Source organism: Rousettus aegyptiacus, unplaced genomic scaffold, assembly GCF_014176215.1.
Source record: "Rousettus aegyptiacus isolate mRouAeg1 unplaced genomic scaffold, mRouAeg1.p scaffold_m13_p_8, whole genome shotgun sequence".
Classification (NCBI taxonomy): Eukaryota; Metazoa; Chordata; class Mammalia; order Chiroptera; family Pteropodidae; genus Rousettus; species Rousettus aegyptiacus.
Genome location: NW_023416311.1, coordinates 46,051,572 through 46,066,534, shown reverse-complemented (window position 1 = coordinate 46,066,534; position 14,963 = coordinate 46,051,572). Strand labels below are relative to the sequence as shown.

General features: G+C 35.2%; 1 protein-coding gene across 3 annotated transcripts in view; it reads right to left on the bottom strand.

Annotated features, from left to right (window-relative positions):
* FBXL17 (F-box and leucine rich repeat protein 17) overlaps positions 1–14,963 on the bottom strand; it is a 444,087-nt gene that overhangs the window by 283,001 nt on the left and 146,123 nt on the right. For all 3 annotated transcript variants that reach the window (XM_036225333.1, XM_036225332.1, XM_016137227.2), the window contains exon 6: positions 6,545–6,675. In XM_036225333.1, coding sequence (XP_036081226.1) covers positions 6,545–6,675 — 131 coding nt within the window. The remainder of the gene's footprint in view (positions 1–6,544; positions 6,676–14,963) is intronic.

Sequence of the window (14,963 nt, the reverse complement as noted above, 5' to 3'; positions counted from 1 at the left end):
ATAAATGACTGATTCCAAAAAAAAAAAAAATTTACAACTCTGTGTACACAATAAGAGATCCAAAAACTTGCCACCTCTCAGATATTCCATACAGAAAATAGAAGGTAAAATTCTAACGATTTCAGAATAAAGCATCGTCTGTGGTCTGAGATAGGACGACCATATAATTTATCATCTAAAAGAAAACATTTTGGAATACAAAGGGGAGTAGCAGAAGCACAACCGCTAAGCCTGACAAGATTCTAAAACCACAGGAGTGGCTGGGACTTTCCTGAGCAAATCAGAGCATTAGGTCACTATAGGTCTGAGGCAGAATAAGGAGACAGTGAGTGGCTCAGGTTTATCACTTGGACTTTGAAGACACACAAAAATGGGTCAAATATGTCCGGTCTTGGTTCCACTACTTACTAGTGAGGTGTCTAACGTCTCTGGACCTTAACACCTTCATTTGAAAATGGGGTCAATTTCCTCCCCATGATGGTTGTAAGATTAAATAAAACATTGTGCATAAATACTTAGCACAGTGTATGGCATGGATGGAGATAAATGGTAGCTACTATTAATTGTTGTTATTCTTGGTCCAGAAACAAAAGAGAGAAAGTATTATAACTCTGACCTCAATAGTACTACAAAAACCAATCATTGTTTCAAAAAGAAGGGCTAATGGTAGAATGACACAGAAGATATTTTTATAAAGGGTTTGGGAGACCGAATAGGAGTTACTCCAATGCTATACTATTCTTCTAGAGGTGGCCTTACAAATAATTGTGAATATAAAAGCGAGTTTCAGAAAACATGCCAACCTCAAACAGTCACTAGATGAGAAAGATTCCATTCTGTCTCTACAACTCTGGCAAAACTCAGTAAAATATATTTCTCATTCTTTTTGCAAAACCTTAAATATCATAGAACATACACGAAACTAGTAGATTAGGTTTTGGTAAAGTTCCACCTAACCAGCCCAGCCACACTATTAGGCACCAAAAGTATGTGACAGACTGCTCTAAATTCTACACAGGCAGGACAGTGCTGCTATAAATAGCACCACAGAGAGGCTCCAATAGTCAGCATTATTTTTGCTGCCTCTTTATTTCCAAGTTTTCGGGCTTTTATAAGAGAAAACTGTTCAAACTTCACACTCAATACCCCAAGGTGAAAAGCATTCCTCTCCTCCAGACCACTTAACTTTAATAGAAAACAAAATATTCTCAAACTCAAATTCAACTACGCTTACTGGATTTAATGGATAGATTTGTCCCCCTTGGGTAATCTTTAAACCTCAGTCTCTAGGAGAATTAAGTAATATTAGGGGATTGAAATGAAATAAAATTCTAAGCCCACTGTGACATGACATTCACAAGAAGATGGTAGATTATCCACCCAGTACTCAAACAGTTATAAATACAATATACAGCATATGTTCAAAAACAATTCTTGGAAATAAAACACAATGGGTACTCAGCAAATATTTTATATCACCAACACCTGCTCAAATCCTCTCTGAACTTTATTTCTAAATGTCATAGTTTTTTATTGAATCAACGGAAATTTGAAAGAAGAAACAGAATAAACATCCAGGGAAGATCAAGGGAGTTAGAAAAATCTTTATAGAATGCCTCATTGAGTTTTACATGAGCCAGGGTGCTGTCAGTCTCCTTGAAAGGAGTGGTGAAGTAATCTGTCATTCTACAAATTCGACCTGAGTATTCCTAAAAAACTAAAAAGGGATACGCGCGCGTGCACGCGCGCGCACACACACACCACACACACACACAAAGAAAAGAAAAGAAAGAAAAAGAAAAAATAGTATTAAGATTTTTTTCTTGATATTATAAACAAAGGAATCACGAATCAAATTCTAAGCAATGCAAGTAAATTCATTTAAATCACAGGCTTGACATCAGAGGGAGTTTAGTAAACTAATTCAATTTCCTTTATAATGCAGGACACATAACGCTCTTGTTTGAACACTAAGTGTGAGTGAATTCTCCATTTCAAAAGGCAATTGATGAAAATGAAGGTTTTAACTTATTTTTAAGCCAAATTCTGTTTCCCTTTGTAATTTCCACGTGTTGACCAATATTCTGATGCCAGAAATAATGAAGAAATAATTTAAGTAGACTAATTTTACATTATCTGTTAATATATTTTTATCAGATTCAATTAAAGAAACTATTTGATTTAAAAATAAGAAATATCTAAAAATCTGGATATTAATGAAGGAGAACTCAATTTGGAGCCTGAGTGAAGACAGGCAGATAATATAAAAGAATAGATCATGCTTGGTGGGAATAGTGGAAAATTTGAGACTGGCCAAAGAGAACAGCTCACTCCTCATCCTGGAAAGATTGTTCACACAAGAAAATGTGGGTTCAATGTTGCTAGATCTATAACTTTTCTAAAAGAAGGCCCACATTCAGAATTTTGATGTGAACTACCTTAATTTTTAAAGTGTTGGCAACTAACTTGATTTTTAAAATATTGCATAGGACAAACAAAACAGCTTTGTGGACTGGACTCAGCTGTGGCCCACCGATTTGCAACCTCAAATAGTCTTATGCAAAAGTTTTATTTGAAGAGAAAATATCTATAGTTAGTATTCTAAACATGAGTATATATAAAGTGAAATATCAATATACTGTAAATGTTATTTTATCCTTGAAAGAAACTGGTTCATAGCAGACTAAGATTAGAAATTCTCCAAATGTTAGACTGTTCATTGATGCACTAGCCCTCTTTACATAAATATAAGATCTGCACAGCAAATTAACTCCTTAAAGAGTGTTAGGCAAATTTAATATTTTTTAGCTGCAAATTTAAAGAACAAATCTCTAACTAGGCAAGTTCAACTAGTTGACAACACAATTTACTTTAACAAGCCTGGTTTCTCTTAAGTTTTGTGACTTTAGTTGATGTATACTAGAGAATCTTACATTTCCCTTATATTATTATTCTCTACCGTTATCCTAATTCATGAGCAAGCATGGTCAACTGTCAATGAAAGAATCATATATTTGATAATGGGTGTATAGATCATGTGATTGAACTTTATTTTCAGAACTAATGTTATAAATTGAAAATAAGGAGATTAATTCCCTCTTTGACAGCCTATTTAGATATTTAAAATATCTTTTGTAAAGCTCTATTAAAATCAATTAGATTTCGCTTAATTCTTCTTGGCAAAAAAGAACAAAAAGGCCACCATAAGCACATCACTATAAAGATGCTAAGAACCATTCAATATTTTACATATCAGTTTTTACACCTGGAGCATGCTGATTTTGGACTGTATACCAAACATACAAAAACAATGAAGACCAAACTGGATGTGAAATAACAAAAGATTTATATCAAATAAAATAAACATTTCAACAAACCTAGAGTCAGAGAGAATGGAGGACACTAACAAGATGTTTAATTTGAATGACTGATAGAAATAGTGTCTTCTTTTCATAAACTACTTGAATTTTATTTGTATTCAAAAGCAATGGTAAATGTCAAATGACTACTGGACCATCCTTCTGAATACAAGAAAATATAATGCTGTTTAACTCTCTAAACACAAAACGTGCTTTTAGAGAAACAAAGATAAAGAACAGCATGTCTTAGTCACACCGATCAATTTAAGAACTACAAAATGCTAGCAGTAAAGATGTTCAATTACTATATATTTAAAATTTTGAACTTCAAAAAAAGTTTATAGGTAAGAACTTTAAAAATCCAGGATGAATCTGATATCTAAGATCTGAGAAGAGTATCAGAGTTTATCCGTATATGAGGAATCCTATTATTAAAGTTAGCAGCATTAAATACAGATCCTTTTTACGTATACTATGTATAAAATATTATCTAAAGGCTCTATGTTACTTTAATTACAAAAGAAAATAATGAGATTAGTTTAAAAAAGAAAACTAAAAATTTTACATGTAAATGTCAATTGTGTGTGAATCCTAGTTATGAAACAAAAAAGTGACTCATTAGCCATTCTTTTTTCTTGTTTGTCCCCACCCATTTTTTACTGCAGTAATAACAGAAAAATACATTCATCGGAAAAGCCAAAGAAAGTCAAACAAATGGTCTAAATTTAATAGGAATAGCATGACCTTCTGCTGAACAAAAGATATTGAAAGAATTAAATGAGAACACGTGTAAAGTGCCTATCAATTACCTAGGTAATAAAGGTTACTTTCCTCCCCATTATCCTTACATGGCTCACTATTATCTCATTCATTAAGTCTTATGTCACCTAGAGAGCAACCTTTGAGAGCAGCAGGGACTCAGTGCCCCACAGTCTGAGATGCAGTACCAAGTATTTAGTAGGGGGTTCATAAATGCTTCCTGATTTACCAGGGGATAATAATAATGAACAAATGTAAAACAGATGCTAATTGATAGGCTAAATACATTAGTGCATTCTAGTGCCCTCTATATGAAAGGTTACTAACCCATCTGGGCTAAGTGCTAAAATTATAATTAAGTCTGATGGGAAGTCCTAGATTTATACCAATATAATTACAAATATTACTTAGCTTAGTGATAGAGTATGGCAAGAACAATGAGATGAGTAATTTAGATGATACTGTAAAGTGGGTTTTAATGTTTGAAACTTCTATTCCAGTACACAGGATAAGTGCAAGTAGTATAATTAAAACCTGAGAGTCTGATCTTTAAAACTCTATTGCTCAACCTCATTAAAATGCACGTTTTCTCAATTAACCCAAACTTTTCCATTAAAACATAAAAATACACTTTCATTCCTTGCAAATAAATCTCTACAGTACATATATTTAGGATCAAATACCAAAAGACCATTATAGTTAAGTAGGAAAAAACTGATTGAAATAGCAAGAGATTGCAGGAGAGAGTGTCTACCAAAAGGGAGAAAAGGCAAAGTGAGGGCTGCCCATGTTTTCATTTTTAAATATCCAGTTATAGCTGAAAGAGCACTTGAAAATTTAGTATCATTTTTAAATATCCAGTTATAGCTGAAAGAGCACTTGAAAATTTAGTAGATTCAAAACCCCTCAATATCTTTGTTTAAATGGTACAAACTTGAGCAAAATGTTTATTTAGGAGATAAGCATTATAATCATATATGAACTGTATCTTATTTAGTCTTCAAGTACTGACTGTTCTACAAAGCCAGTACACAAAAAAGTGTCGTAGAATAAAAAGCAATCATTTTCATGATCATTTTGTTGCATAAACACTTTTCTCCTTTTAATTTGATGTATTACTAAAAAGTTTATCTCAATATTAAGCTAATGTTAAATACCTAAAACCACAGGATGTTTTTTATGTACTTTATTTTACGAACTGTTATGAAAAACACTTAAAAGAGTATTTTAAGTTGTTATATAATTGACTATATAATTGATATTAGAGAATAATTTTATTTTTAAAACTTTTATCAATTTTCTTTAGATTTCTGTTCTTCATACAGTAGATAATCACCGTGTCCCCATTCTAGACTAGCATATTTTTCAAGAAAAATTTTTCTAAAAAGAGTCAAGTCAAAGGCTACTACATAAATTAAGAAGTAATGCAAGATAATTTAAGAAAATGTCAGTAGAATTTATCATAACTGAGGAAAATGGAGCCCATGTGATTTTATTTTCAAAGTATAAAAGAAAATTAAAAGTAGAGAGGGAAAGTGTCTTGACTTGAAAGCATTATCAGACAAACCAGGTTTATTGCTGTTATTTGTGGAAAAATATTTAAATCTCAATAGGGTCTAATATTAGCTGAAATAGTGCTTTCTATTCTGAAAGCAAAATATTTTTGATGGCTTATCTCTAAAAAACTTTATTCTTCAAGAGATGCTGGGCAAAAATCTCGTCTCATGCCTGTATTTAAGAACTTCCCTAAACTATCAGATATAGTTCAGTAGTACTACTCTGTTGTTATTTTCATTATTAAAAAGCCTGCTTTCAAGGGTTCTTACAATCTTTTTTTTCCTTCATGCAATATTTCAAAGATGTATGAGTTTATCATTATTTGTAAGAAAAAACTAACAATTTCACACATTTTTACACTATCTATTAAATTGTCCATCACATGACTTGCATTTTCAAAAGAAATTATACATATACAAAGAACAAAATATTATCCTTGAGAAAGGATCTGAATGTATAATGTTGGAAATATTTTCTCAGAATCGTTTCTTTAGTAAGTGAACAGTAAAATCAATCATAAAAGTTGTAAAAATGTTAAAGTGATGAATAAGCAATAAATCGTGGATGGGTGATAGAAAAATTCAACAGACTACTATTGTTATAAATGGTTAGATAAGCATTTGAATCTTAGCACAAAAATATACAAACAAACAAACAAATAAAAACCTTACTGCAAATATAAGCAGTGGGTGGATTAAAAGCATGTATCTAGAAGGTTTTCAAAATTTAAACTGATCTACTTGGAAAGACATGGCCACATTAAATTTTCCTTAAAGTCGATATGCCTTCTTATAATCAAAATTAGTATTTGGTACACAGAACACAGGTTTTCTTCTGGAAACATGTTTTTAAGATGTTATAATCGTTACCTGTCATTTATGATCCAGTTCAGACAAAGATTGAGAGAGCTCAGATTTTTGCACCTCTTGACAATTTCCATCACAGTTTCATTATCCAGTTCAGTGATATGACGTAGGTCCAAGCTGGAAAGGTTTCTTAGCTAATGAGGTAAATAAAATGAAAGATGAGAAAGGTAAATGCTACATTCATTTTCAATATGGTTTATTACAAAGTAGAGAATTACTGTACAATTAGCTGTATACATAATATTTTACATATAAATTAGACATAAGGACAGAAGTCTATGGTGAATATATTAATGGTAACAAATATTAAAATCGAATGGATTTTATTGAGGCATGATAAAAATAAAAGTTACAAATCTAATATGTGGGGAAGCTGTTAAATATATTGCATTAAGTACCCACAATTTGATAGGATTATTCTCTTTAACACTGTTCAATTTCGGATATTTATCTTCATAATTATGCCACTTCTGTATAGGTTTTCTCAGTTTTTTAAAAATTAAACAATAGTAAGTGGTTAATTCAGAGATATCTTGATGAGATTTTATCAATGTACTCCAAATATTATTATAAGTTGTGTGTTTCACCATGTGGAAAGCAATATAGCATGTCATTTAAGAAGTAAAGATTTTCTCTAGGTACCACTTTCCCCATGTCTTCATCTTCTCTACTTTTTTCCTGATGTTTCCTGCTTCCCCTGATATTTAGTCTCCAAAGAAAATTAATAATATTGTTTACACAGAGACAATAGGATCTTAATTATCCTCTTCAAATAGGCTACAGTTCAAATAAGCTATTTTTGCTTAATAACATGCAAAGAATTAATCTGGAGGCAATGTGGTAGACCCAATACCCCTCTCCCAAAGATGTCTATAATATGTTACCTTATATAGAAAAAGAGACTTTGCAGAGGTGACTAATGTTATGGATTTTGAGATGGGGAGATAGATTATCCTGAACTATCAGGATCTAAAGATTCCCTTATAAGCAGAGAACCTTTTCCAGCTAAAGCCAGAGAGATGTAATGAAAGAAGATTCACGAGACATTTGAATCTTTAATGGGATTCAGTCTGCCTTTACTGACTTTGAGTATGGAGGAAGAGGGCCAGGAGCCAAGGAATGTGAGCAGCCTCTAGAAGCTGAGAGCAGCCCTGAGCTACCAACCAGTACAAAACAGGGACTACAGACGTACAATTTGAGAAACTGAATTCTGTCAAAAATCTAAAAGAGCAAGAAAAAGATTCTCTCGTTGAGCTTCTAGAAAGGAACACAAGCCAGCCAAAACCTTGATTTCTGATAAGTTTGATTTCTGACTTATAAACTGTGAGATAACAAATGTTTGTTTTAAGGGGCTAAGTGTGTGGCATTTTGTTACAGGAGCAATAAAAATCAGTACATGGCATTTCAAGCACCATAAGGGAGCTCTCCCAGGGCTGGCCTGTGTTCTCTAGGCCACCCTCAAATCCTTCTGTAGAGGTAGCAGCTTATTCCTGTAGAAAGCTGAACTGCAGGTGCAACCAAGCTGCCAAATGCCTCAGAGCAGTGAGACAGCCAAGTCGCAACCAAGAATCAGTCAAGCTTCAACCCCAAAAGACAAGACAGTAGAATCTCTGCTGCTGTAGGAACAGGGAAAGAAACACTCTAATACCATCCCAAAGAACTTTCTGCGATTATAGAGAGGTTCTACATCTCTGCTGCCCAATATAGTAACTGCTGGTCACAGGTGGCTACTGAGCACTTGAAATGTGGCCTGAGTAAGGGCCTGAATTTTTCTTATTTAATTTTGTTTACATTTAATTTTTATATTTGCACATGGCTAGTGGCTACAGTGTTAGACAGAGCAGTTCTAGAGAACGAGTCTCCCAGGCAGCCTTCAAACTCCTTTTACTACCTCACCAAGGGAGAAACAACACAGCGTTCACGCAGTCACCACTCTGATGCATGTTGCAGAATCATGGAGAGAAAGAGAGTTAAGAGAGATGAAATATGAAATGGTCTGCAATAGTAGGTAAATTCTTTCTGAGACAGCAAGCTTCCATACACTGAGGGCTGAATTCTAAGCATTCACAAAGAGATGTAGGAAAACCTTTCTGCAATCAACCTACCAGGTCCAGCATGAATTCAGAACAACACTCCAGAATGGAGGCAGGACGAGGACAGACAACATGGGTTCTAACAAAGTCCCTACCAACTTCAGAACATGGTTGGTACTTGGCAACCAACGCACACTGTAAGGAAACGAACTCACCTTTGTTAAAATAAAACAGACTGCTCAGGCTATCTCAGTAGCTCCAGGCAGCTGACCAGTTAGAACCTCAGCCAACTCCCTGTTTCCTCTTCCTCCAGGATTCTTCACCCCTCTAATAATTACAGCCAACACCATGCCCAAGGCTAAGAGGTGAGCCACTTGGGCTCTAATGTTCTGCCCCAAACACGGCCCCTGACCCCCATCCTTTACCTCTCACCATGAATGAGGTAGGCTGGCATTAAACAAAATGACAATAAAAAAAAAAAATTGAAGTCTAAAGAAACAAACAAAAAAAAGAAATAACTATATAAAATACAAAATCAATAGCAAAATAAGTTTCTACAGTCGTTCTGACATCATTGAAATTCACTTAAAGAATCAAAAAGCTGATACACAAGTCCCTTGCTATGTTTTCTTCCCTCCCAATTCCTGACATATGTCCATGCAGTGGGCACAGAAGGCGAAGTCATCCAGGGTAATGGCTGGGTTAGCAGCAAAGTGGAAGGCTATAAGCCAAATGCCAACATCTTTTAGGAAGGAGCAGGAGACACCAAGAGTATAGAAGAAGATGGCAGTAAAATGGGAAAGACAATGGTAACAACAAATGCCACAAGTCTCAAAGCTTCAGTGTTTTGCTAATTATATTTGTTGTTGTCATTATTTTTAATGAGAGGTAGAAGAGTAATGGTCTGGAAGCAACTACAGAGAGCAAAGAAGATCTTGCCCCTACCTCCTGACCCTGAAAAATTCAGTGAGAAAATTAACAGATGTAGCAGGCAGACCTCCATGACCCATGCCTTAGTATACTCCTTGCCCCTTTCATGTGGGCACGACCTCTGAATATGATGGGATAGCCCCCTTATAAGGCAAAGGTGAAGGGATTTTGCAACTGTAATTAACATCCCTGGTCAGCCGACATGAATTAATAGAAAGAAAGAGACAGTATCCTGGATGGGCCGGACCTAATCAGTTCAGCCTTTACAAAGGGTCTAAAGGTCAAAGAGATTCTCCTGCTGATCTTGAAGAAGTAACTGGCCATGATGTGAGAGAAACTACGAGAGACCCTGTGAAAAAAGACCACATTGCAAGGACCTGCGAGAGGCTTCTAGGAGCTGAGAGCAGTCCCTGGCTGATGGCCAGCAAGAAAATGGGGACCTCAGACTATAACTATAAGGAATTGAATTCTTCGAAAACCACACAAACTTATAAGAGGTTCTAAGCTCTGGAAAAAAAATGCAAACTCAATTGAGACCCTGATTATAGCTTTGTGAGGGGGGTTAGGGGGTCTTGCTAAATTTCTCAAACCAATCCTCACTCATGGAAAGATGAATTTAATGAAAATGCTTCATTAAATGTCTGCATGGAGCCTGGCTTTTACTCAATTCATATTTTGTGAACAGTCACATGTTTCCTATGCATATCTTAAAACCACAAGGCAACTGTCTTTTTACACTCGCTAAACTTTTATTTTTCACAAGATTTGAATTTGGGCCAAACAAGTGGCTAAACTGGTTTTACTGGTCAAGTTTTCTTATTCCTGACTAAGCAAAGATGAACCTGCACATGTCAAAGATCACAGTCACTGTTAAATTCCATGTTTGTATTATTAATGGTCCCCTCAGTAATATGTCCTATACTTCTACTTTCTATACAAAAACCTATTTTCTATATAAAAATCACCATTGTCTTAAAACACATTATTTTTACAGTTGACTTTCTTTATTTTTGACCCCAACACCCAAAAAGTTTCGCTATTGGAGACATACTATTCTGGGAACACGTAAAGAACCAAATAGCCTCTTTGAGTTGCAAGTGCTAGGTGGCTTGCTGGGCTCATGTCCTGACAGCAGCCACATGTCTGTACCACAGCAAAATCAGAAAAGGGCGGCTTGAAAATCCTTTCAGGCATGCCTATTAAACCTATAAATGTTAAGGATGAATTCTGCTATGTATAACCATATACACATGTGAACTGTTAAATATAGCCACATACAATACACATATAACTTCACTGTATTTTCCTAATTGTCCTTTATTGTAGTTGCTAGGAAAACACAAAATCATAAAAATTTTATCTAATCACATAAATATCTCCTATACACACATATTTGGGGATCTAGTGCAACTTCTGACACAAAATTTCTAAGTGAATTCTTACATATCTCTTAACTTCCTTCACTGTAAAATATCTCTTTATCCCAGCAGTGTGAATGTACTTAATACCAATGAACTATACACTTTAAAATGATTAAAAAGGTAAGCTTTATGTTATATACATTTTACCAGAACAACAATAACAACAAAATCACTCATCAACCAGGACATAGTAAGAAGATACAATAAAGTTCCATAGAGAAAACTTAAAGTTGTTTGTGCCAATTCAGTCCCCTCACATTGAGATAACTGAGGACAAAGAGGTTTGAATAACATTAAAGTGCAGATAATGGGGAGAGAAATGTTAGCAAATCTAAACTATTTTACAGACTTGGGAAAATTTAAAGTTATCTTCTAGAACACCAGGAAGTAATAATTCCAGTAACTATCTGCATGTGTTAAAACTATATTTCTAGTTGACTGACTCGAGCTTTTAGAAATCCTGCATCCAGGCCCATTTCTCAGTGCTGGGCCACTTGTGGCTGAGGCTGCCCTGTACTTCTTATCCAGAAATGGAACAGTTCTTACTCTTCCAATAGAGAAAAAAACTCCTACATGAGGAAACAGATTTACTTCAGCTCTCACATGCCGGCATTCTATTGAGATCTTGAAGAGTGTTTTACTCTTGGATTCAATGAAGTCTCATTTTTTCATGACAGTCACTGACTCTGCTCATGTGGGCTTCCCTATGACCATTTTAACCTGTTCAGCTTGAAATATGACAGCATCCAAAGACAGTTCCAGGAGGCTCATTCCCGGTAACTAGCATTATTACAAGACACATACCAAGCTCACTCACCTCTATGGTATGTGGCATTTTTATTCAAAACTCCACAAACAGCTCTGTCAAATTTGTCACATGTATTCCTTCTCTATGAAAATTTCATAACAGTGCCCTCCAGTGTTTCATTAAAAAAAATACCTAAAATAACCCTTCATAGTCTGAAACAAATAATTACATTTAGGAAGATGACATTTTAATTAAACTTACTTTCTTTATAAATTCACTAGTAGTCTTTGGTTATACAAAATCACAGAGGATTTGAATAAGCAAAGCCATTCAAAGATCTTCTAAATGCTTCACTCCAATTTTTATACATTTAGTAAGGTACTTTTAAAGAAACTCAAGTCAAAATGTAGAATGTAGATAATCAACTTTCAGTTTATTACTGCTTTAATTGAGAAAAATATTACTTATAACCAGTTCAGATTAAAGACTAAAATTAGTCAATGACTAGTACAGTCATATACATACTTAAGTATAAAATGAGACACTAAAATGTTACCTGGGAAAGACAAGCTTAGAGGATTACAAAAAGGCCTTAAATGGCTTCCAATTTTTTTTAAGACTCTGGAAAAGTAGAAGATGAAACAAAATCCTCAATTGTACAGGTTGACTACAGTGGATGAAACAACATAAAGTACTCACAGCACCTTGGCAAAAACAGCAGGCAGGGATGTTCTGCTGTTTCAGGCTAACAAGAATAATTTATATGAAGCCAGTTGGAAGTGATAATTTTTGAAAAGACTAAACACTTCTGTATAGTTAAATATGTTCAAATGTCAACTAGTACCTAAATTACTCCTTGCGGCCCAGCAGATGTTGGCTTTATTGGGACTGGGTTTTAGAGCAATCAGTTGTAATCTTCAGGGATCAAAGTCAAGGGTTAAGACAGGCTGCCCTGCTGATGACAGGGTTACTAGGGCTGTAGATCAGCACCACACACTCATCTGCCAATCACCTGTCAGGCTGCCAAGATGGAGATCACAGGAGAGACCAAAGGCACAAGGACACAGAAGGGTTAGAGAAAGGCATTTATAAGAAAACTGGGAAAGCCTCCTATTCAGGACACGAAGGGAGACACAAGAGAAAGGAAAGGGGTTAGAGCAGGGGTCTTGCATGGTAAAACCGGAAAAAAAAAAATAGTAAAGAAACTAAGATTGCTGGGAATGGAAAGGAAAGAGGCAGAGAGGGAATTTCTGTCCCTGAGCAAAGAAAGGCTTCCACATTTTGACAGGGTCTGATACCTACATTTAGAGAAGAATTTGGCTGGACAAGGGAGAGAACAACAGGCATCCCGTCTGCCCATCAAATAGGCCTGAACCTCAGCTCTGCCATCTGTTAAGTGAGCTCAAATCTCTTTCCACAAGTTTTGAGTTGTTCTCACTGTGCTCAAAAAGCTGTGTTTATTGTTCTAAAACTGATTCGCTTCCTGATAACTTTAGAGAGAAGAAAAATTAGTGAGTCTTAGAAATATAGTATACTTGCCTTAACACAAATTATTAACTAGGCAAAAATCCTCAATATAACTATGTCCTTTAGACAGCAATTGGCAACAGCTGCCAAAGGACCATGGCAGCAACTTTCTCTTCCTGCTACAACTACGAGGGGGGCGGGCCCCTCTTTGTCTTCTCTATTTCCTTCGCCCTCTCATTCCTCATCCCTTCCTCTTCCCCCATCAGCCCCTCTTGGGCTGTGTTGCTCAGGACCAGGCTGTCATTACAAACATTTGACATCTAACCTTAAACCTTGAAGTGGCCCAAATCTAGGTGTCTGGTTAAGCAGTTGTAGTAAACTTTCATTTATTCATTCACACTTATTTAAATGTTTCTTAAACACCTGGCTCTAATCTTGGCTAACACATTGGGATCACATGGGGAACTTAAAAAAAAATACTAATGACTAGGTTCCATCCTTAGAGAGTCTGGTTTAATTGGTTTGGGGTGAGGTCAGCTATAACTATTTCTGAAAATGATACCCAGTTGCTCACGACCTGCACCAGGAAACACTTCCCTAGTGCAGAGTGACTGATATTTATATTGTTACTTCAAGTGTGAAAATAGTTTGTAAAAATAAGCCTCTGTAATCACTCAAAAAAGAATGCAGATGATATTATTCATTTGGCAATAACTATGTATCGGCCACCTATTATGTACCAGAAAGTACTGTAGCCGCTAAAAATACAGCAGTATATAAAACAGACAACAACCTCTGTCCATAGGGGTGCTTATAATCCTACTTGTAAAAGGTCAGAAGGAAAAATAAGTAAGCAAATTATATAGTATGTTAAATGGTATTAAGTACTATAGAGAAAAAATAAAGCAAGACAAGGCAGATGGGAAAGAATGTAGGAAAGGTAGATAGGGTATAAATTTAAATCAGCTGCCAAGGATGATCCCATGGAGAAGATGGGAGCAAAATTTGAAGGAGGTGAGTGAGCAAGCAAAACCATGCTGATGTCTAGGACAAGAGTTGGTGCAAAGGCCCTGAGATGGGAACTGGCCTCGCTTTTTGGAGGATACGTAAGGAGCCAGATTCTCTGATGCCTTGTAAGCCAAAGTAAGGTTTTTAGCTTTTTCTCTGAGGAATCTAGAGAGCCACTGGAGGGTTTAAGCAGGGGTACAACATTATCTAACTTATCTTTTTAAATGGTCATTCTAGATTCTGTGTGAGTTTAAAATAGGAGCGAAGGTAGAAGCAGAAAGAGGCCGTATTGAACTAATCCAGTCAAGCAATTTTACTTGAACCACAGAGAGAGCAGCTGGACGTGGTGTTAAGTGAAGAGATCCTCGATATATTGGAAATTACAATCAATAGAATTTTTAGACAAATAGGTTAAGGGGCATAAAAAAAAAAAAAAGAATCAAGGATGATTCCAAGATTTTGAGTTTGAGAAACTGGAAGGTACTGTTGCAATTAACTAAGATGGTTTGCGGTCAGGTAGAAAAAGAGAATTTGTTTTTGAATATGCTACGACTGAGATGCCTGTTAGATAGCCAATGAGAGATGGCAAATAAATTTGGGAACCTTCGATAGGTAGATGGCATTAACACTTCTAAATTTAATATATAAAAGTATTAATTATATACAAATGTGCCAAACTAGTGTATAATCATAGTAGTCTTACAATTTACAGTGAATTAAAAAGAAGTTATCAATTAATTGATAAAATTAATATGTAGACATACATACCCATAGCAATAAAATATAATACATATTGTGCTAGAAATTCTAAAAAA